General features: G+C 40.6%; 1 protein-coding gene and 1 pseudogene across 1 annotated transcript; both read right to left on the bottom strand.

Annotated features, from left to right (window-relative positions):
- Window positions 1-1308, bottom strand: part of LOC104845569 (zinc finger protein 160-like) — a 28329-nt pseudogene extending 27021 nt beyond the window's left edge.
- Window positions 1084-22746, bottom strand: ZNF761 (zinc finger protein 761). The gene is given in 5 exon segments (XM_010586601.3): window positions 1084-6073; window positions 6075-8206; window positions 18822-18948; window positions 20390-20475; window positions 22621-22746. Coding segments are annotated over 4 exon segments (2343 nt in total). The 5' UTR covers window positions 20405-20475; window positions 22621-22746; the 3' UTR covers window positions 1084-6004.
- Between the last annotated feature and the right edge of the window lie 1362 nt (window positions 22747-24108).

Raw genomic sequence — 24108 nt, 5'->3', positions numbered from 1 at the left:
TATGTATGTTTTCAAATTAATTTGAACTGAATTGGACAACTTGGTCTTTAACAAATTTTAACATTGATTCTTGACATGTTCTTTTCTCTTTTGCTATTGTTAATTCCTCCTGGTTTCTTTATGATGTAGCATTTTCTGACCATAATAAAATAATAATGTAGCTCAGGGCTCTGAGGAAAATCAGGTAAGTAGATATTTGGGGATTAAGAACTTCCCAGGGAAGCACAGAACCCAGAGAAACCCACGTGCTTCTCTGCTAATCTCTCATGGTTCAGACCTCAGCATTTTCCCTTCTCTCCCTGTAAGCCCCTGTCTGCTTCCTAAGATTATGGAAAGGGGAGAACTTCTCCCAATTTCTGGGAATTCGCATTTGAGAAAAAGAGCTTTTCAGAAATTTTCTCTGCTCCTCAAGCAAGCACTGTCATTGATGCTACAGATCAAATGATAATTACAGTTTTATGGGAGAGTTGGGAGGTCACAGAATCACAAACCTGCATATCAGGCTCTGGCTTCCTCCCTCCCACACTCAACGGCTGCTGTCAAGCCCATCAACTGAGCCCATTGTTCTGGCAACAGGAAGGAGTCAGGTAAGTATTTTCAATTTCAGTCTGACACGCAGAATCTGTAAGGGAACGAACATGTCAGAAATCTGGGTAAGCTCTCATGACTGGAAAAAAAGATCTTCCCGGGGTAGAAATGAGGTCCCTGGGTGGTACAAATAGTTTGTGCTCAACTACTAACCTAAAAGGTTGGCAGTTAAAGCCCACCCAGTGGCATCGCAGAATTAAGGCATGGCAATCTGTTTCCATAAAGATTACAGCCAAGCAAACCCTATGGAGCAGTTATACTCTGTAACACTCAGGATCACCATGAATCAGAATTGACTCAATGGCAATAGGTTTTGGGTAGTGAGATGTGACCTGAGGAATCATCTGACTTCATGGGGGACAAGAATCAGGATCAGCACAAAGCTGGTTCCTACGAGGTGGAGGTCAGACATACCTCCACTCTTGAACTTTTTCACCATTTCTGACACCAGCCGTTCCCCCTATGGCACTCTGTACTTCTCTGCTGGGTTTGATGATTTGTTGCAATGGCCCACACAGAACTCACAAACCATACTCACAGTTATGTGGTTTATTAGGGAAGTAACAGGTATACCTCAGAATCAGGAAGCGCATAGGCAAGGTCTGGAAGGCTCTCCTGGAGTGGAGAGAACATCCCTAATTTTCATCAGCGCAGGACAGCTTCCAACCAGGACAGCTCTTTACCTGCTTGCTGCCATGCTATCAGGCCCCTGTCTACCATGCTAGCAAGCAGGCTGTCTTGGCCATGTAAACCAGCAAGCCCCTCTTGGCCATGCACACATCCTCTCGGCCATGCACACCTCTCAGCCTTCAGCCTCTCCACTGGTAACTGTCCCAACTCATGGCCGGTGTAGCAGCCTGCTCAGCTGTCTTAGTTGCTTTCCTAGCAGCAGCTTTCTGCCATCACCTCTGGCTCTGCCACCGGCTGTCACCAGTCCTCATTCTAGGCCTCTCACCACTGGCTCTCTGCTGCCAGGCCCCTTTGTGGGCTCTGTAGACAGGTCCCTTCTGGGATCCTCATCATCTGCAGTGTTACAGCCCTTGACCTTTAGTAGGTCCCCTCCTCCTCTCTCCCTATAACAAACCTGAGAGGTTAGCCACTTATATAAGCAAACTGTTTGTCAATTTCAAAGTGTGGCCCTCCCAGCAGAACCATGAACTGACCAGTCCCCAATATGGACCACAAGTCACTCAATCCTATTGGGTGGATTTTCAGGCCATTATTTGAATAGAAAATCAACCAATCCCTCTAAAGTGTGTAAAATAGACCAACCACAGGGCAGACTGCAGCCCAACCAGTCATTTTTGTCGGAATTACAAACCCAGGGCCAGAAAGGCCATATAAAAAAGAAACCCATTGCATTGCAGGTAGAAACAAGTGCCAAGCCAAAGCCATACAAGAGGAATGAGCTTGTGAAGAAAGACTGATGTCCTAGACCCTACACAAATCCCTGGCTGCTTCCAAAGTAAATCAATGTAATCCTTACATTGGTTGATGTTTAGTTCAAGCAGTAATGAAACTTCAATGTTTAATGTGCTTAAGATTATAATGTAGAAATCAATTTGCTATAAAATCTTCTCTATAAAATCACCAAAAAATTTTCAGAATTTGCTGTTTCTATAAACCTCCATACATTGATGAGTCTAGCAGAGTTAATCAGATTTTCTAATTCTGTGCAGAAACACTGTATTTGAGGAGCAATTGAACTATTTCTTCTTTGTTAAATCTCAATGTATGATGAGTTTAATGGAGACAGCAACCGTCTCTACTGAAAATATTCCTAAAATCTTGATTACAGTGAGATGCAGCAGGGGGCAACATTTTGTTCTGTTATAGCTAAGGTCGCTGCCATGAGTTGGAGCGAACTCTACAGTAACTAACATTTTCCCTTTGAAAGTTAGAGAAGTAACATTTAACGGAAAATTATTTTCAAGTTGAGCATTCTAGATGGCAGGAAGACACTATGGGTTTCAGTGTTTGTCAAGTTCAAATATATCTTGGTACTTTCTGTAGTTTTGAAGTGTTCTAATATCATTTCCAGGTTCATACTCATCTCTCTGCTATTTTATTCAAACTACAAGATTCCTAGCCTTTCAGATTCCATTTTAAAATATTTTCTCATATCTGAATCTTTTCGAAGTTTCACATTAAGAGTTTCATTTAGTATTTATTATCTTTAAACAGAGGGGAGTATTTTATATATTTTTGTGGTAAAAATGTACACAACGCATTTAGCAATTCAACATTTTTGAGTTATACAATTTAGTGATATCAATTACATTAATCATGCAACCATCACCCATAAATCGTTGTCAAACCTCCCATCACCATAACAAATTCACTGCTTCCTAAGCAATGACTCTCCCTTTCCCCGTCCCTCCCATGCCTGGTAACCACCAAGATAGTTTGGTCTCTTAGTCATCTAGTGCTGCTATAACAGAAATACCGCAAGTGGATGGCTTTAACAAGGAGAAGTTTATTCTCTCACAATTGAGTAGGCTACAAGTCCAAATTCAGGGTGTCAGCTCCAGGGTAAAGCTTTCTCTCTGTTGGCTCTGGAGGAAAGTCACTGTGACGCATCAGTCTTCCACTGGTCTGGGAGCATCTCAGTACAGGAACCTTAGGTCCAAAGGACGCGCTCTGCTCCCAGCGCTGCTTTCTTGATGGTATGAGGTCCTGTCTCTCTGCTCACTTATCTCTTAAAAGAGATTGGCTTAAGACACTATCTAATCTTGTAGACCTCATCAATATAACTGCCACTAATCCATCTTATTGCATCATAGTAACAGGGTATACAACACACATGGAAATCACATTAGAAGATAAAATGGTAGATAGTCATACAATCATACAAGGGAATCATTATCTAGCCAAGTTGACAGGTATTTTGGGGGTACACAGCTCAATCCATGACAGTCTCTATACATTTGCGTATTCTTGTTTTTCATACAAGTAGCGTATGTCCTTTTGTGACTGACTTATCTCACTCAACATGCTTTTAAGGTTCATCCATGTTGTACTATGTATCAAGACTTCATTTCTCTTTATGACTGAGTAGTATTTCACTTTATGTATGTACCACATTTTCTTTATTCATTAGTTGATGGACATTTTGGTTGATGGACATTTCAGTTGTGTCCATCTTTTGGCTATTGGGAACAGCACTGCAATGAACACTGGTGTACATGTATCTTTTTGTGTCACTGCTTTCAAGTCTCTTGGGTATATACCTAGAGTATTTTATACGCATGGAAAGACACATATTTTTATCAGTAATAGATATATGGCTGATTCATATTTGAAGTGAAGCCCACATTTTCTTCATTGTACTGAGTTGCAAATTGTTATCTAAAATAATGTCCGGTAGCAAGGTTTGGCACACTTTGTAAAGTGACAGATAATCATTAGGCTTTGGAGGCCACATATAGTTTCTACTTCGTAATGTTTTCTCGTAATCCTTTAAAAATGTTAAAACCTGTTGAATTGGCAAACGTTTTTTATTTTTATCATAATGAAAAAAAAGTTAAAACCACTTCATCTCACATGCTTGACAAAAACAGGCCACAGACCAAATCTGACCCATGGGTCTGTAGTTTCTCAATCCTTGTTATATGGATAAAACCCTCAACAAAATTGGTGAGGTTGTGGAGAAACTGGCACCCTTAAGTATTGCTGGTGGGAATGTAAAATGGTAGCCACAGTGGAAAACATTTTGGCAGTTCCTCAAAAAGTCGAACATGGAACTACCATACAATCCAACAATTCCATTCCTAGGTATATACCCAGAAGATACGAAAGCAGGGACATAAACCTGTATACCAGTGTACATTGCAGCACTTTTTACAATTGCCCAATGGTGGAAACAACCAAAATGTCCTTCAACAAATACGTATATAAGCAAAATGTGGTATATACACACAATGGAGTATTACAGAGCCATGAAGAGAAAATAAGTTCTCATATATTGCCACAACATGAACTTTGAAAACATTATGCTGAGTGAAATGCTGCAAAAAGGACAAATACTGTAGTGATCTCACTTACATGAAAATAGGCAAAATATAGAAACCAAAGATTATTGTTACCACGGAAGGGAGAGGGAAGGAAAGGGTGACTGTTTGGGGGCACTGAGTTTATGTTAATGATGGTGGAATATTTTGGAAAAGGATAATAGTGGCACAACATGAAAATGTAATCAATGTCATTAAGTTGTAAATGTGGAAGTTGTGCTGGCACATTGACTACATTTTGATGTGTATATTTCCACAAGAAAAAAAGGGCCTTGTAGAAATATAACTTTATGGTCATATTCACGAACAGTGATATAGATGTTAGGAGGGCAGAATCTAAAATTGCAAAATTTTATTACAGCCACATAAATATCCAAGGGACAGAGTGTGGAGACAATAACTCAGGTGCAAATTATGTATATTCCCAAAATTGTATAGTGTTTGATTCTACCATGGAGAGCCTAAATTGTACTGCTTATGAAGTACCTTAGTGATGTGGGATAGACCTGATAGAAGAAAAACAATTCAGGCTAATGAAAAACGATTAAATTTTATTAATTAAAATGAGTGCTAATACATTCTAAATGGTAGCAAAATGCGTATCAGTGGTTATGTGAATTCCACATATGTACTGTATTCTGATTCTTTTGATTCATTTCTGCTCCCTGATAACTACTCTCTTCAGTTACCAATATAATTTTTTCATTAATCTTTGATACACAACAGCTATTTCCTTTCAAACGAGAGAGTGACCATCATTTCCCTTCTATTACTCTACCAGATAAGCAATCCCTGGTATTTTATAATGGTGCTGCAATAAAAAGCTCAGCCTCTCAACGTTCTGGCCTGTTCTTTCTGTTTCATGGCCAGCTGGCAGAGCAGTCCTTCCTGATAATCCACAGTGGCCCTCCACATACCAACAAACTTGTAGAATGGGACCCTGAACATATTAAATATGATGATTAAGATTACAGTTTTATATCTGCTCTCTTCCCCTCTCCAGAGTGTCATTCTCATTTATACAATATTGTATTTTAAAATTCAAAGTCCTTATTTTTACCAAGGAACATGGATGTGAATGAACACTACCTAATAAAGTAGGCCCTCTCCCTTTCAGGAAAACATCATGACGGCACATAAAATATCTATGATGAAGGCATAAAATTAATACATTTCACACCTCCTGCTGACTGGCATCAATAATAATGTAGCTTTTTAGAGAAACCTCAATTAATATTTTATAGACTGAATATAACTGAACCTTTCTACAGACATCCTTGTTCCTTTGACACTCGATACCTCATGACTATTAAATGATTTCGACTTGTAATTACTCTGCAGAATTTAATATCTGAGGTTGATTAATCTTTGAAAAGGACCAGAGATTTAGTTCCCTCTAGAATGAATTATCTGATGTTTGGTCCATTGTGAAAACTGGTTAAACGATTTACCACACTCATTGCATTTGTGAGGTTTCTCTCCAGTATGAAGTTTTTGGTGAATCTTGAGGTCAGACCATTGCCTAAAGGCCTTACTACATAGAACACATTTGTAGAGTTTCTCTCCATTATGCGTTCTCTCATGATCCCAAAGGTGTGAACGTTTGATAAAAGCCCTACCACATACATTACATTTGTGTGGTTTCTCTTCAGGATGTATATTCTGATGTCTAGTGAGGCTTGAGTACTGCTTAAATGCTTTGCCACATTCTTTACATTTGTAAGGTTTCTCCCCAGTATGAATTCTCCGATGAACGGTAAGGCTTGAATTTTGACTAAAGGCCTTGTCACATATATTACATTTATATGGTTTCTCTCCAGAATGGATTCTCTTATGTTGAGTAAGATTTGAACTCTCAGTAAAGGCTTTACCACATACGTCACATTTGTAAGGCTTCTCTCCAGTATGAATTCTCTTATGACCCCAAAGGTGTGAGCGTGTGGGAAAATCCTTACCACACTCATTACATTTGTAAGGTTTCTCGCCAGTATGGATTCTTCTATGTTGAGTAAGGGTTGAACGCTCAGTAAAGGCTTTTCCACAGTCATTACATTTGAAAGGCTTCTCTCCAGTATGAATTCTCTCATGACCCCAAAGGTGTGAACGTATAGTAAAATCCTTGCCACATATATTACATCTATATGGCTTCTCTCCAGTATGGATTCTCTGATGCCGCCTGAGGTTTGAAAGTCGGTTAAAGGCTTTGCCACAGTCATTACATTTGTAAGGTTTCTCTCCTGTATGAATTCTCTCATGACCCCACAGGTATGAACGTCTGGTAAATTCCTTACCACATTCATTACATTTGTAAGGTTTCTCTCCAGTGTGAATTCTCTTGTGTTGAGTAAGATTTGAATGCTCAGTAAAGGCTTTTCCACAGTCATTACATTTGAAAGGTTTCTCTCCAGTATGAATTCTCTCACGACCCCAAAGGTATGAATGTGTGGGAAAATCCCTAACACATTCATTACATTTGTAAGGTTTCTTGCCAGTATGTATTTGCTTATGTTGAGTAGGGTTTGAATGCTCAGTAAAGGCTTTTCTACAGTCATTATATTTGAAAGTCTTTTCTCCAGCATGAATTCTCTCATGACCCCAAAGGTGTGAATGCATGGTAAAATCCTTGCCACATACATTACATTTATATGGATTCTTTCCAGTATGGATTCTCTGATGCCGCCTGAGGTTTGAGAGTCGGTTAAAGGCTTTGCCACAGTCATTACATTTGTAAGGTTTCTCTCCTGTATGAATTCTTTCATGACCCCGCAGGTATGAACGTCTGGTAAATTCCTTACCACATTTATTACATTTGTAAGGTTTCTCTCCAGTGTGAACTCTCTTGTGTTGAGTAAGATTTGAATGATCGGTGAAGGCTTTGCCACACTCATTGCATTTGTAAGGTCTCTGCTCAGAATGAATTCTCCGATGATTGTTTAGGATTGAGCATTGCCTAAAAGCCTTTCCGCATTCATTACCTTTGTAAGGACTTTCTCTAGTGTGTATTTTCTGGTGTTGTGTAAGCAATGAAGGATGCTTAATAACCTTGTCATATTTACTACAAATGCTGGTTTTGTCACTAAGAGGAGTTCTTTCAAAAAGTGAAACTGAGGAGCCATTGTTGATAGAGCTTTGAACTTGATTACAGCCATACATTTTATCCTCAGTTTGAAATCTTTGCATTTCTGCCAGATGTGACTGAAAGCTTAATCCAATATTGGTTTTAAAATGTTTCCCATATTTTCTTCCTACATAGCCTAAGCTGTATTTTAGTCTTAACAAATTCCTTATAAATGAGTTATGTTTACAATATTGATATGCATGTTTTCTTTCAGAAACACACAGTTTTAGTGGTAAATTAGTCCAGGATTTGTTAAGTTGTTGCCCTCTCATACCAGTGAAATTTTTGTTATGGGTCATAGTTACTACTTTGTAATTTTGTTCATCATGTGCCAACTGACTCTCGACTTCATGCTTGTTTTCCCAGACATCACTGAAGTAAAAATCTTCAATACCATAGTTTTCTTGTTTTTCCATTATCACAGGTTGATAAAATTCTCCTTTATCATCTTTTGGTGGTAATTCCTTGATCACAAATCTAGCAGAGATATCTGAAAGGTACATAAAAATCACAGTATTCATATTAATTTGAGTTTGAAGGCAAATATTTTATATTGAGAAACATAATATTTATGTTCTTTTAATGAAAAGCTATGAAACTTCACCTATGGCCTTCAAAGGTTTAGGAGCACCTTTGAAGTACAGGATTCCTCAATAAAGTAAGGGTGATTACATATAATTAGAGGTCTTTTTCCACAGCACCCCAAAGCCCACACCAGCGCACAGGAGACATACGGGTGTCTCATATTTGAAAAAAGAAACAGATGTTACATTAATACATATTTAATGTATAATTATGGAATACAAAAAAGCTAAAGCATAGCACTATGTGATATCGTGACAAATAATCTACAACAAACTTACCTAATAATAAAATAGGTAAATGGAAATTCAGAATTATAAAGCAAAAATGTTAATGGAAAGATTAGAAAATTTTAGTATTACACTGTCGGAAGAATGACAAAATATCCTTCTAAATAACTGTTGCAAAACTATCTATAACCGGCAAGAATAGGCTTTTTTGGCAACATGAATAACCAGTGACTTGCTGTTACACTCCATAATAGACACTGAAAAATTATCACCTGTAAATTGTAATAAAAATTAACAAAGAAAACATTTGGTAATCCATGATCAATCCAGCAGGTTAATAATAAGCAACTGCTATTATTTTTTTTTGTTATTATACAAAATTATGTTGTTGTTTTTCGGTGCCATTGAGTTGGTTCTGACTCATAGTGACCCCATATACAACAGAAAGAAACACTGCCCAGTCCTGTACCATCCTCACAATTGTTGCTATGTTTGTGCCCACTCTTGCAGCCACTGTGCAATTCATCTTGATGAGGATACAAAATTACAGTGTGTGTAATTCTAAACAATTCTGTCCTAAGGACAAAAGAAAGGACTTCTACTCCAGAAGGAGCACGCAATATGAGAATTGAAAAATACCTTGAGAATCACACAACATTATAAAGGTTAACAATGGGGATGGGTGACATCAGCAAAAATGATGGGGCTGAGTATTCCAAAGGTATGTCTGTCTATAAAAACAGTGAGTAAACTAGTGAACGATATCAGAATCAACTCCATCAGAATTCTGGAAATTTATCAAAGGTTCACAGCAACCAAGCACATGCTTAGTCAAGAAAAAGTCACCTGAATATCAATTTAAGAGCTCTGTGGAGTTTTAACTTACCCTGACTCCCATCTCCTAGTCCCCAACTCAGCAGTGCCCTTGAAGATGATAGGCCCCAAACCTGATATAGGTTTATAGTACTGGAGGGGACAGAACAAACCTTATTTTCAGAGAATAATGGCTGTTTGTTTTCACCTGCTGCTGGCTCCCTGAAACTGGATGAAAAGGCATGCCTTTATTTTGCCTAACTTAGAAATCTATCTGATGAAGATGCTACCCAGGGAGCATTTTTTGAAAACACTTAAAGAAAATGTATTAGGTCCTTCTACCTGGGGCCAGAGGAAAACACCTGGCATAAATGATAGACAGATGAAAAGCCTGGGAATAAAAACTGGGGAATGAAATGCTTTTGGGAATAAGGGATTTTCCAGCTCCCACATAATTTCTTGGACTCCAGAAGGTCATGTGTATGCCCAGGTTTGGGATCATGGTAAAAAAAGACCTGAGAAGCCCCAAAGCTTTTACCTCTGAGTGACTGTCAGGCTCTGTGTAAGCCAGAAGTGATGAAGGCTGCGGCAGAGTTCCTGGTTGAGTGTCTAAGGTGTTCCCCAACACACACAAAGAGCCAATCTGCAAAAAGTGGGAGTTTTTTTTTTTTTTCTTCCAGGTGTTTTAGGTAATTTCTGCAAATGAGTACTGCTGATTCAATTAAATGAACAGACTTCAGTGGCCACACAGGACAGAGAAAACAAACCATACAAAATTAGCTCAGAGAAGTTAATAAACTAACAATAGTAATCACAACATTCAACAACAAACCATGGGGAAGGGGTAGAATCTAATTTTCAGAATTGCCATAATATTAAAAATGCCAGCTTGCAACACACAATTACAAGGCAGGCAAAGCAATAAGAAAGTATGCACCCACATGCCAGAAAAACCAAATTAATAGAAATTCTACTTGAGGAAGCCCAAGCAATGGAGTAGACACTTTAAATAAATTATTTTCAACCTGCTCTAAGAGCCAAAGGAAAACATGTACGAACAAAGAAGAATAAAGTTTCAACAAATAAAGAATATCAGTAAAAAACACAAAATATACAAAGGACACAAATATAAATGTTGGAGCGCAAAAGAACAGCAGCTAAAATGAAAAACTGCCAAGAGAGGTTCAATAGCAGATTTGATCAGGAAGAAAAAAGAGTTAGCAAATATATAGACAGGTTCATTGAAATTACACAGTCTTAGGAGCAGAAAGAAAAATATAATGGAGAGAAATGAACAGAGCCTAGGAGATTTGTGGGACACCATCAAGCATACCAAAATATAAATAATGGGAATCCCAGAAGGAGAGAAGAGAAAGGGACAGAAAGAATATTTTAATATATAATGACTGAAAACTTTGTAAATATGATGAAACACATGAATCTACATATCTAAGAAGCTCAACAAATCCTATGCAGGATAAACTTGAAGAGATCAAAATCAAGATACATCCAAAAAACAAAATCAATGAAACAATCGGAAAGCAGCCAGACTGAAGCAACTAGTTACATACAAGGGCTCCTCAGTAACATTAATAGCTGGTCTCTTCTCAGAAACCATGGAGGCCAGAAGGCAGTGGGATGACATGGAAAGTGCTGAATGAAAAAACTGTCAACCAAGAATTCTGTATCTGGCAAAAATACCCTTCAAAATGGAAATAAAAATGAAGACATTCTCAGATAAACAAAAGTTGAGAGAGCTGATCACTAGTAGACGTTCCCTACCAGAAACGCTAAAGGGAGTTCTGTGGATGAGGCTGTACAGAAATGGAAACGCTTGTACCCCGCTGACAGCACTGTAAAATGGTGCAGCTGCTGTGGAAAACAGTTCGGCGGTTCCAAACACAGACTTACACATGGCCCAGCAATACCACTCCTAGCTATATACCAAAAAGAATTGTAAACAGTGACCCAAATAGACACATGTATACCAATATTCATTACAGCATCATTCAAAATAGCCAAAAGGTGGAAACAACCAAAGCGTCCATCAACAGATGAAAGGCTAAACAAAATGTGGTATATACAGTGAAACCTCTGAGAGTTGGAACTTAATGAGACTGCCTCATTTTTCCCGGGTCTCACAAGTTTTCTGCCTTGGGCAGGGTGAAGTTCTACCACTTCTTTATCATTCTCTAGTAGTGGAAAAATTTTGAGTTCCCCTTCTGACAGGTTTCTGCCTTACAGAGGTTCTGGCTTTTGCAAGTTTTACTGTACATACAATGGAATATTATTCACCTATAAAGAGAAATGAAGTTCTGATACATGCTACCACCTGAATGAACCTTGAAAACATTATGCTAAGAGAAATAACTGAGACACCAAAGGACAAATACTGTATGACTGTGCTTGTATGACATATCTAAAATAGACAAATCCATCAAGACAAAAGATTGGTGGTTACCGGGAGCAGGGGGAATTGGGGACGGGGAATTAAAAAAAAAAGATTTTCATTAAATGACAGGTCAGTGAAATTAAAATGTCTTCCTTGAAACTCTGTCCACCTGCTCGGTAAAGATTAATTAACCAGGATGCAGTGTTTCCTCAATGTTATTTAACCAGTGATTCTCAGGCTTTCTTCATGCATCGGAGTCACCTAGATGGCTTAACGGGGCACAGATTATTGGGTGCCAGGGCCAGCGTTTCTGATCAGTAGGCCTGAGAACACAGCAGTGCTCAAAGTGAAACAGCAACATCAGCAACACTGGGGAACTTATCTGAAATGAAAATTCTCAGATGCCACCACAGACATATTGAACCAGGGACTATGTGCTGGTGCCCAGCAATCTGTGCTTGAAAAGGTCCTTCAGGTGATTCTGATGCATACTCAAGTTTCAGAACTAATGGAGTATTAGATCCTGTAGAGAAGCAATGATGTCTTCTATTATAACATCACACATTACAATGACTGCAGTATGAAATTTTTCTTTGTTTCAATGTTAACCGATATTCTAACATAACAAGTGGCTCAGTTGGCATCGTGAAGGAATTCCTTAACCTTTCACCACAATTACTGTCCCCAGCCACTACCATTTTTCACACAAGACCTTCCTTGTCATTAGAGCAGAGTAAGTAGATCCAACATAGGGATATTTTATATGTGTTATAATTGACAAAGATAGATCTGATAAGATCATTATGTTTCTGGAGATAGTCTGAGTCAATATAAGCTGAAGGATTTACATGATAAAACAGTCATATGGTCTCAACGAACAACTAGGATAATAATGATAATACAGCCTCACGAACCCATCCCACAATAAAAATATTGACTCTCACTGCAATTTAGCCATAAAAATATTGGGAAAGGTAGCTAAAAGAAGATCTGTTGGTGTGCTGTTAATGCAGTGGTCAAAACATGAATCTGCCTGTGGAGTTAAGTGATGAATCTTCTCACACTAGCTGATGGGACACAGTGATCCCAGCTGGAGGGTGAAGAAATAAGAAGGGGAAATTAGACATTGTCAGATAAATAAAAACTCAGGGATTTCATTGCTAGTGGACATGCCCTTCAAGAAAAGCTAAAGGGAGTCATTCAGGCTGAAACGAAAGCACATTACAGTGTAACTGAAATCTACATAAAAAAACAAAGATCATCATAAAGGTAACTAACCCGGTAAATGTAAAATCATATTAATGTATTTTTCATTAATAACTCATTTTTTTCTCCTACATAATTTTAAAAACAAGTACCTAAAACAATACTTATAAACATATGCTGAGAGTACACGATGCCTAACGATGTAATCTGTGACAATAACAATATGTAGAGAGGGATGTGTGTGTGTGAGAGAGGGATGGAGCTACAAAACAAAAGTTTTAGTATACTATTAAAACTCCCCCACGTATCTGTCAGTTCGTTGTACTGTGGGGACTTGCGTGTTGCTGTGATGCTGGAAGATATGCCACCACTATTCAGATACCAGCAGGATCACCCATGGTGGACAGGTTCCAGCTGAGCTTCCAGACTAAGGCAGACTAGAAGAAGGATCTGGCAGTCTACTTTTCAAAAGAATTAGCCAGTGAAAACCTTATCAATAGCAGCAGAACACTGTCTGATACTGTGCCAGAAAATGAGACCCCAAGGTTGGAACGCACTCAAAAGACGACTGGGGAAGAGCTGCCTGCTCAAAGTACAGTGGACCTTAATGAAGTGGATGGAGTCACGCTTTCAGGACCTTCATTTGCTAATGTGGCATGACTCAAAATGAGAAGAAACAGCTGTAAACATCCGTTAATAACTGGAAATAGAAAGTACTTAGTATGAATCTAGGAAAATTGGAAATCATCAAAAATGAAATGGAAAGCATAAATATTGATATCCTAGGCATTAGTAAGCTGAAATGGACCGGTATTGGTCATTCTGAATCAGACAATCCTATGGTCCACCATGCCGGGAATGACAACTTGAAGAAGAGTGGCATTGCATTCATTGTCAAAAGAAAATTTCAAGATCTATCCCTAAGTACAACACTGTCAGTGATAGGATATCCATATGCCTACAAGGAAGACAAGTTAATACGACTATTATTCAAATTTATGCACCAACCACTAAAGCCAAAGATGAAGGAATTGGAAGATTTTTACCAGCTTCTGCAGTCTGAAATTGATCAAACATGCAATCGGGATGCATTGGTAATTACTGGTGATTGGAATTCAAAAGTTGGAAACAAAGTAGAAGGATCAGTAGTTGGAAACTATGGTCTTAGTGATAGATATGATGCCAGAGATCGCATGATAGAATTCTGCAAGGCCAATGACTTCTCCATTGCAAATACGTTTTTTCACCAACATCAACGGTGACTACACATATGGACCTTGCCAGGTGGAATATGCAGGGATCAAAGTGACCACATCTGTGGAAAGAGATGATGGAAAAGCTCAATATCATCAGTCAGAACAAGGCCAGGGCCCGACTGTGGCACAGACCATCAATTGCTCATATACAAGTTCAAGTTGAAACTGAAGAAAATTAGAACAAGTCCACGAGAGCCAAACTATGACCTTGAGTATATCCCACCTGAATTTAGAGACCATCTCAAGAAAAGATTTGATGCATTTAACACTAATGACCACAGCCCAGATGAGTTGTGGAATGACATCAAGGACATCCATCATACATGAAGAAAGGAAGAGGTCATTAAAAAGACAGGAAAGAAAGACCAAAATGAATGTCAGAAAAGACTCTGAAACTTGCTCTTGAACATTGAGCAGCTAAAGCAAAAGGAAGAAACGAAGTAAAAGAACTGAACAGAAGATTTCAAAGGGCAGCTTGAGAAGACAAAGTAAAGTATAAGGACATGCGCAAAGAGGTGGAGATAGAAAACCAAAAGGGAAGAACATGCTCGGCATTTCTCAAGCTGAAAGAACTGAAGAAAAAATTCAAGCCTCAAGTTGCAACAGTGAAGGATTCTATGGGGAAAATATTAAACGATGCAGGGAGCATCAAAAGAAGATGGAAGGAATACACAGAGTCATTATACCAAAAAGAATTGGTTAACGTTCAAACACTTCAAGAGGTAGCATTCGATCAGGAACTGATGGTACTAAAGGAAAAAGCCCAAGCTGCACTGAAGGCAATGGCAGAAAACAAGGCTCCAGGAACTGATGGAACACCAACTGAGATGTTTCACCAAATGGATGCAGCGCTGGAAGTGCTCACTCGTCTATGCCAAGAAATCTGAGAGACACTATCTGGCCAACGGACTGGAAGAGATCCATATTTATGCCTATTCCCAAGAAAGGTGATCCAACTAAATGTGGAAATTATGGAACAATTATCATTAATATCACACATATGCAAAATTTTGCTGAAGAGCCTTCAAAAATGGCTGCAGCAGTGTATCAACAGGGAACTGCCAGAAATCCAGGCCGGATTCAGAAGAGGACATGGAACCGGGGATATTTGTGATGTCAGATAGATCCTGGCTGAAAGCAGAGAATACCAGAAGGATGTTTACCTGTGTTTTATTGACTATGCAAAGGCATTCGACTGTGTGGATCATAACAAATGATGGATAACATTACGAAGAATGGGAGTTCCAGAACAGTTAATTGTGCTCACAAGGAGCCTGTACATGGATCAAGAGGCAGCTGTTCAGACAGAACAAGGGGATACTGCATGGTTTAAAGTCAGGAAAGGTATGCATCGGGACTGTATCTTTTTATCATACCTATTCAATCTGTATGCTGAACAAATAAGCTGAGAAGATGGACTATATGAAGAAGAATGGGGCATCAGGATTGGAAGAAGACTCATTAACAATCTGTGTTATGCAGATGACACAACCTTGCTTGCTTGCTGGAAGTGAAGAAGAAACACTTTACTTATCAAGATCAAAGACCACAGCCTTCAGTATGGATTACACCTAAACATAAAGAAAACAAAAATCTTCACACTGGACCAATAAGCAACATCATGATAAACGGAGAAGAGATTGAGGTTGTCAAGGATTTCATTTTACTTGGGTCCACAATCAACAGCCATGGAAGCAGCAGTCAAGAAATCAAAAGACACACTGCATTGCGCAAATCAGTGCAAAAGACCTCTTTAAAGTGTTGAAAAGCAAAAATGTCACATTGAAGACTAAGGTGCACCTAACCCAAGCCATGGTATTTTTAATCGCATAATTTGCATGTGAAAGCTGGACAACGAATAAAGAAGACTGAAGAAGAATCGACGACTTTGAATTGTGGCGTTGGCAAAAAATATTGAACATACCATGGGCTGCCAAAAGAATGAACAAATCTGTCTTGGAAGAAGTACAATCAGAATGCTCCAGGATCGCGAGACTGTGTCTTACACACTTTGGATGTGTTGTCAGGAGGGAATCAGTCCCTGGAGAAGGACATCATGCTTGGTAAAGGACAGGGTGAAATGGAAAAGAGGAAAATCCTCAACAAGATGGACTGACACAGTGGCTCCAACAATAGGTTCAAGCATAACGATCATGAACATAGTTCAGGACCGGGCAATGCTTCGTTTTGTGGTACACAGGGTCACTATCGATTGGAACCAACTCAACGGCACCTAACAACGACGACAACATTAAAACTAAGTTGGTATTAATTCAGAGCAGATCATTATAAATCATGACGTTAGTTGGGCCATATTTTTATCCAAATAATGTGCCTATTATATATTTTCTGCCATCTGCATCCTCCCCCTGCAAGGTATATTTGTAAGTATGCTATGTTAATTTTTTTTTATGGCAACATGTGAAAAAACTTAGCATAGCACACTTACGAAAATACCTCAGTGGGGAACAGGGTGTGGTGGCAAAAAAATGTATAACGTGCATGTTTTGTGTAAAAATACTGTAATCGCCAGGCCAACAACTGAAAAACAGAAAAACACATAGTAAAGGAAATGAGAAGAGAATCAAAATAGTACAGTAGAAAATATCATTTAACACAAAAGAAGGCAAAAATGTAGACTCTGAGAAACATATAGAAAACAAATAGTAAAATAGCAAAAGTGCTTCTTTATTAGTAATTACATTAAATGTAGATGGATTAAACTCTGCAATTAAAAGGCAGGAATTGACAGTATGGCTTATAAAAAAAAACACAAACATGTTTCAGAGGGAAAATCACACAATGAAATCAGGAAGAGCCAAGGTTTTTCTGTATTTCCAGACTAAGTCAAAAGCTGGAAAAGGCAAGATATGGGAGTATAGAAAATGGGTCAAATTTCGTGGGGATTGTGAGAAAGGCTCTGCCCATAAACCTTAGGTTAAATGCCTTAAAAACTGAGTTATGGACCCCATTTAGGACTGAGGAATCTGATAGAGGATCTCTCTGTCCCCTGCCTTTACAGTTGTTGTCAGCTGCTGTTGAGTTCACCCCTGACTCATGGTGACCCCGTGCACATAATCGAATCCTTGTGATCCGTAGGGTTTTCACTGGCTGATTTTCAAAAGTAGATTGCTAGGCCTTTCTCCCTAGTCCATTTTAATCTGGAAACTTGGATGAAACCTGTTCAGCATCACAGCAACATGCAAGCCTCCACTGAGGTGCACTGGCTGGAAATGGAGCCCAGGTCTACCACATATAGGCTCAAACCACCCCTGAGCCACCAAGAACCACAATGTCTTTACAATACTGCCAAGTAAATATCTCAGAAAGTTCCCACAATTTCCCTGCTACACACTGTCTTGACGTGTCGCAAAAGACAAACTGAAGAAATGGCTGAGGTGTAGGAACAGGCAGAGAAGGCACAAGATAGCCCCATGCAGTTTCCTGAGGGCCGCGATGCAATGGAAGAGTAGCTAGTGTTTTCTCATCTCCCAAGAAGGTCTCCAAGTACATAAAAAGGAATAGAAACTGGAAAAGGCCTTTGGCCAGGGCTAGGGAGAACTCAGCTCTGATCTGTGTGGACTCAGAATGGAGTATACAAGGAGAGACCAAGGGACAAAGGGGATGCCATATAAAGTTTTCCCTATGCCCCTCATAGTTAATGTACCAAAGAAGTCATAGTTAAGGTACCAAAGAAGTTTGATACATAGTTAATATATCAAAGAAGTCCCTATGCCCCTCATAGTTAATGTAGCAAAGACAACAGAGTATTGTAGGTCCTGAGAAAGACTTTGCCTTTGTCTCTGCATGAGTTAGAGCACCACTGGAGAGTAGAAGGATGAATTTTTTTTCCATGTGTGAAGAATAGAGTGATAAGTGCAGGGAATGAAAAATTTTGAGAACTCACAAGAAATAAACTTTTGTTTTTCCACAGACCTCTCGCATTTGGGAGGTTCCCTAAACAATATTTAATTGTGCGGCTTTCCCATCTGAACTCTAACCTGTGTTCACACCTTTGATACATTCCTACCCACCTGGCTTTTTTTTTTTTTTTTGCTATTTTCACGTTAGTGTCCACAAACAAAGCCTCTTTCCCTTTCTACAAATGGAAATAATATTCCACTCAGAAAGAGAGATTCCAGCTTATGTGAAAAAAGGTATATGATGTGCTGTGGCTTTTCCAGAATACGATCCCAGTTCTTTGGCTGAGAAGACATTACAGATGGGTCACAAATGTCTCCACTGTCTGTCTCCTTCTGAATGCTTAAGGAGTTTTTAAAATATGCAGATATCCAACTCTCTTCCAAGAACTAGTATATCAAAAGCATAGGGGTAAAACCAGGGAATCAGATATTTTAAAAGTTGGTCATAAGGTTTTGTGCACACTCAAGTTCTGGAACCACCACTGATCTATTGTGAAGTGGGCAGATCATCAGAAGAAAGGGAAGGTTACAGTCCAGATGTCACATTATGAAGCTTTTCATTTGTCAATCAACTTCAATCTCTGCCTTAAGAACCAGGATTTGAAACTACCCCAGGCAAGGGAGCAGCTCCCAAGAGACTCACAAGTGAAAATGCAAATATACACAGGACAGATCACAACTTCTGGAGGGACAGTATCCTCACCCAGGGAGACCAGGTTCCTGTAGTTCTCCAACATCACGTCCCTGTACAAAGCTCTCTGAGCAGGGTCCAGGCATTCCCACTCCTCCTGAGAGAATTCTATGGCCACGTCCCTGAATGTCAATGGTGCCTGTAATGGAAAACACATCTCACCAAGTGGACATGGGGAGAATTCTTATCTTCACACAAAATAAGGAGGAGAAAGGTATTAGCTAGTGCTTAGATTGCAGTGAGTATCCTGACGGATCCACAAGTGAGAACTTTAAGCAAGTTATATGTCCCTAATTTTTTTTCCTAATTTTGTTTTATTGTACTTTTTCATCAGAGGATATAAAATCTGCTAAGTCACATTTCTGTGGATGATAAAAGAAATATGTAAATAAAAAATATTTAACAAAGGTCTGTCTATGTAGAAGTTCCAGATACTATGTTCTACACACCAAGTAATATTCAATTTCTAGGTGAGCCAGAGCAGACGCGGGGTCTTCCAGGGATGACAAAGTCCACTGTGGCTTCAAAGAAAGGTCAGAATCTAAACCTTGTTTAATAATGACCATAACAGCATGTAATAAGTTTTTAAACGTTTCCCATGTACTAGGTATTAACTGAAATGCTTTCCATGTATTACCTAATATAATGACATAACAGCCCTTTAGAGACATGTTCTCATGTTACAGAGGAGACAACTGTGTCACAGACACTCTGAAAATCTCACCTCAGGTCAAAAAGCTAATAAGTGGCAGAGCCAGCACCTGAACCCAGACAGTTGAGCCTCAGAATTGAACCTTAAAAATCCAACAGTTAAGAAATTGATACAGCGTTAAAAGTATGTTGACAAAGAGTTTCCTGAGAAAACTTGCAACAAGTTCAAGGCCAAAAGCATGGAGCTGGATAAAAGGCCACTATATATATGCACACACACAAAATGAGTTACTACTCTTACTACTATTAACTCATTAACATGTATTAGACATTTAGGTCGATTCCATATTTTAAAACCAATTATGGAATAAAACATTCTCTATCACTGATATCTGTTTCTGAACTTCCCATTTAATTCCAAATGATTTAAATTTTTGTGCCAAAAACACTGCCTAATTTATTTAGCTTTGAATGTATTATAAAATCAGGCAGAGCAGGATTTCCCTTAATTCGTCTCCTTTTCTAGAATTTTCCAGCTGGTTGTGCACATCAATACAGCACATAAATGTGCAATTTCTTCCAGGCTGGTCCACAAATTGCTCACAGGGCATAGAGAGTGGCACCTAAACCTTCCCTGCTTCCCAACCTCACTGCCCCCATGGGGCCCACTCTGTGTCTCTCACCCAGGCCTGGTGTGAAGCCCTTCCTAGAACGCTCTCCAAATGGAGCCTCTTTACAAGTCCCAAGTCCCTGGGTCATAGGGAGATGGAATCTGTGTGGAGATGAGAGGGGACTGAGGGAAGGCCCTTGGTGATGGCGAGTGAACTTGTCAGGCAGGACCCATCAGGGTCAGGGGAGATGTGCAAATTCTCAGGACAGCATTTCAGGAAGGAAAGGACAGAGCCACCAATTGGGAACATGACTGTTACCTGGGAAAGAGCCATTCTGGATGCCTCTTTCTTTCCACTTTCTCCGGGATTCTTTCTCAGGCAAGATCAGTCTTGAGAAATCAATCCTGAGTGTTGAAAATATGCTGTCAAATTCTTAGAATCAGCACGTGTGCCACAACCACACACACAGGGAGGACAAAACCTTGGGGAAAGGATGGTCCCTATTGCCCACTGCCCCAGGAGGGTCAATAACCTCCTACATGGAGACCAACAGGTGAGTTTACCACCCTCCCCTCCTGGTGAAGCCCACACTCTGCTGCAGCAGGGGGATCTGGACTGGACTGACCTTCCCGTTCAGGTCACAGACCCTGCCCTGAGACCACACCTGATGCAGAGCAGAGTCCCTTCAGCTCCCCTTGGAAGCGGGGCTGGTCTCAGCCCTGAGAAATGGATGACCCAGAGTCTGCCCTCAATACTGGATGCAGATTAGAATCACCTGAGGCAATTAAACTTTCTAGATGATGGCTCTACCCTAGCTATTTGAGGGGGATCTCCGGGGAGAGGGGATAAGCAAGATGTTTACACAATGTCTTAGCCATCAGTGCAGAACCAGTGCTGAGCCTGCTTAGAGGAGGCAAGCCCACCATACCTGTTACTTGTGCCTCTGCTCTCCCCTAGGACTGAGCTGTCACCTGGATCCAGACAGAGGAAGGGGCAGAAACAGAGAGAAACATTCAGAGCAGGCATTATGGGCCAGGGGTGGGGTGAGGGTGTGTCCTCAGAAAAGTTGCCCCAAGAAAGTGATATCAGAACAAACAGCTGAGGGAGGAAGGGTGTTTACAGGTGCCTGTGAGGGACCAGGATGGCTGGAACAGGTGTATGAGGACACAAGAAATGAGATCAGAGAGGTCCCAGGTCTTTAAACTCTTTTTTCTCCCACATTAGGAAGAATTTTGGAAACTATGTATCCTCTCACCCGTTTTAATAATGTACTTTTTTTTTTTTTATAAGTTAAAACACTTAGAAATAATGAATTATCTTGTTTATTTTAAAAACACACGAAGATGTTCACCGGAGTCCGAGGAAGTTTGGGGTCACCCTTAACCGAGGCTTTGACAAGTGTAGGTGACAAGTGACACATTTGGGGGAAGCTGGATGTCATTTTTGCACGTTTTAAGGTGGAGATGCCTGTGAGAGGCCCCAGCGGAGATCTGGAGCAGGTAGCCACGAGTCTGGACATCTGGGGAGAGGTGACATTGGGAGATGTCAAGGTGTTTAAAGTAGCGAGATGACTGCGAAAGGCCGTGGGTGTGGACAGACTAAAGAAGAGGTCCACCGACTGCTGCAGCCTGGGGGTTCCAAAGTTGAGAGACCAGGGGGTGCAGGAAAAACCAGAGAAGGAAAATGAGACGTGATCAGGAAGGAGAGAGAAAATTAAAACAGACACAACTTGCCCTCACTCCCTAGATCCCCTCTTCTCTAGTTTTTTGCTCTGCTACTTTTCCTGCTTATTCTTTCACTCCTGGCGTCTCTTATCAAGTCCCTCCCCCAGCCTCTATTTTGCCAGTCTTCTTTTCTCCTCTCAGTATTTCTATTTCTCTTGCAACTGCTCTCTGTTTCTCCGGATCCTCTAGCCCACACGTGCACAGGGATGGAAAGAGATGCCCGCTGCCCGGGAAGAGCACACCTTCCAGGGGGGTAGGACCGGGGACGGAAGGACATGGGGTATCACAGGACACACCCGGATCCCCTCTCCCGACACGGAGGTCAGACTGCGACGGGGAGGCCGGCGGGGCGGTGGGACGCAGCCTGAGTAAGACGTGAGGTCCTGGGTCTCTGGAGAGAGGTGGGGTCTCAGAGTCCCAGGACAGGACCGGCAGCCCGCGCTGCCCTCCAGGGGCGACACTGAGGGGGGAGGGGCGGGATGTCGCCAGAGACCCCGGGTGAGGACTTGACCCGGGGCAGGCGGGCGGGGGTCAGGGAACTGTTTAAGCGGGAAAACAACGCGGCAGGCGGAGTCTGCACGGCCCGAGGGCACAAAGCCCAGAGCGGGGACCCTCCTCAGTGTGATTTTACACCGAAACGGATGCGGATCCCCGGCCGGCGGCGGAGCAACCAGGGCTCGGAACGTCTCACGGCCGCGCCGGGATCTCCGGGGGTGGGAAGGGCAAGTACGGGTATTTCAACGTCCGGAGCGACCCCCGGGCTAGGTGTGGAGGATCGGAACCGCGAAGCGAAGATTCAAACCACAAAAACGTAAATTTACTCACCCCCGTGTGACCGCCCCACTGCGCAATTCGCTTCCGGGTCTGTAGGGGACTGCGCAGGCGCGCTCGGCACGGAGCGGGGCGTGGACAAGGTAGGCGGGGTCGAGGCCTGAGCTTCCTTCTTCCCCACCCTTAAGGTGTCCCTGTTTCTGGGTTTGGAGCAGTTTGAATTAGCTTGTGTCCCTTGGAACAGGGGACTATTTTTGTTGTTGTTGTTTTGTTTTCCAAAAAACCTTAATACTCCTTTCTCAGCAGTTGATAGAAATAGACAAATCAAACAAAACAGGAATAATAAGGACATAGATCTTCAAATACTGTCAACTTCCTTAGTCTGGTTAACGTTTATAGAACATTCCATAAACAATTGCAAAATGCACATCGTTTTCACGGGTACCCTCTGACTATTTTAAGTTAATGTTTCAGATGATTTGAGGTAAAAGATTAGAGTTGTGTAGGCCACTGTAGTTGGATACTACGACTCACATTAAAAGAATAAGAAGAATATTAGGAACTACATTCAAACCCTTGAAAGCTAGAACCTGTGTAAGGCGGAAACCTGTCAGAGAAGGAAAACTCAAATATTTTCCACCAAAAAGAGCCATAGCAAAGTGGTAAAACTGCACCCTGAAAAGGCTGAAGACTTGCGAGACCTGGAGAAACAAGGAAATCCCCTCAAGTTCCAGCTCTCACAGGTTTCACTGTACTTCATGCTCATAAACTAGACAACTTATATGAAATATATAAATTCCTTGTGATGCTGGCGAAGAATAGTGAATATACCATGGACTGCCAAAAGAACAAATAAATCTGTCTTGGAAGAAGTACAACCAGAATGCTCCTTAAAAGCAAGAATGGCAAGCCTGTCTCTCACATACTTTGGACATGCTATCACAAGGGATCAGTCCCTGGAGAAAGACATCATGCTTGGTAAAATAGAGGGTCAGTGAAAAAGAGGAAGACCCTCAACAAGATGGATTGACACAGTGGCGGCAACAATGGGCTCAAGCATAACAGCGATTGTGAGGATGGCGCAGAACTGGGCAGTATTTCATTCTGTTGCACATAGGGTCACTGAGTTGGAACCCACTCAATGGCACCTAACAACATATGAAATGGAACTAATTCCTTCAAAACAACACTCACAAAAAACAGTAACCTGGATAGGCCTATATGTATTAAATAGAACTCATGGTTAAAAGCTTCCCAATAAAGAAAACTTCAGGGCAGATGTCTTCTCTGGTGAATTTAACAAAGAAAGAAACTTCCAGAAAAATAGAAGAGCAACAACCATTTTCACCTCCCCTTCCAAGCCACTGTGAGGTCCTGATACCAAAAACTAGACAAAAAACCCAAAAACTAGACAAAGACTTTACAACAAAATGGCACACCTTCATGGACATAAATGCAAAACTCAAAATACAAACACACCAAATCCACTAACATATTAAATTGGATGATACACTACATCCAAGCGGGGTTTATTCTGGAAAT

The sequence above is a fragment of the Loxodonta africana genome, chromosome 11 (assembly GCF_030014295.1).
Source record: "Loxodonta africana isolate mLoxAfr1 chromosome 11, mLoxAfr1.hap2, whole genome shotgun sequence".
Taxonomy (NCBI): domain Eukaryota; kingdom Metazoa; phylum Chordata; class Mammalia; order Proboscidea; family Elephantidae; genus Loxodonta; species Loxodonta africana.
Note: the sequence above shows the minus strand (reverse complement) of the source record. Positions and strands in the feature narration are given on the sequence as shown.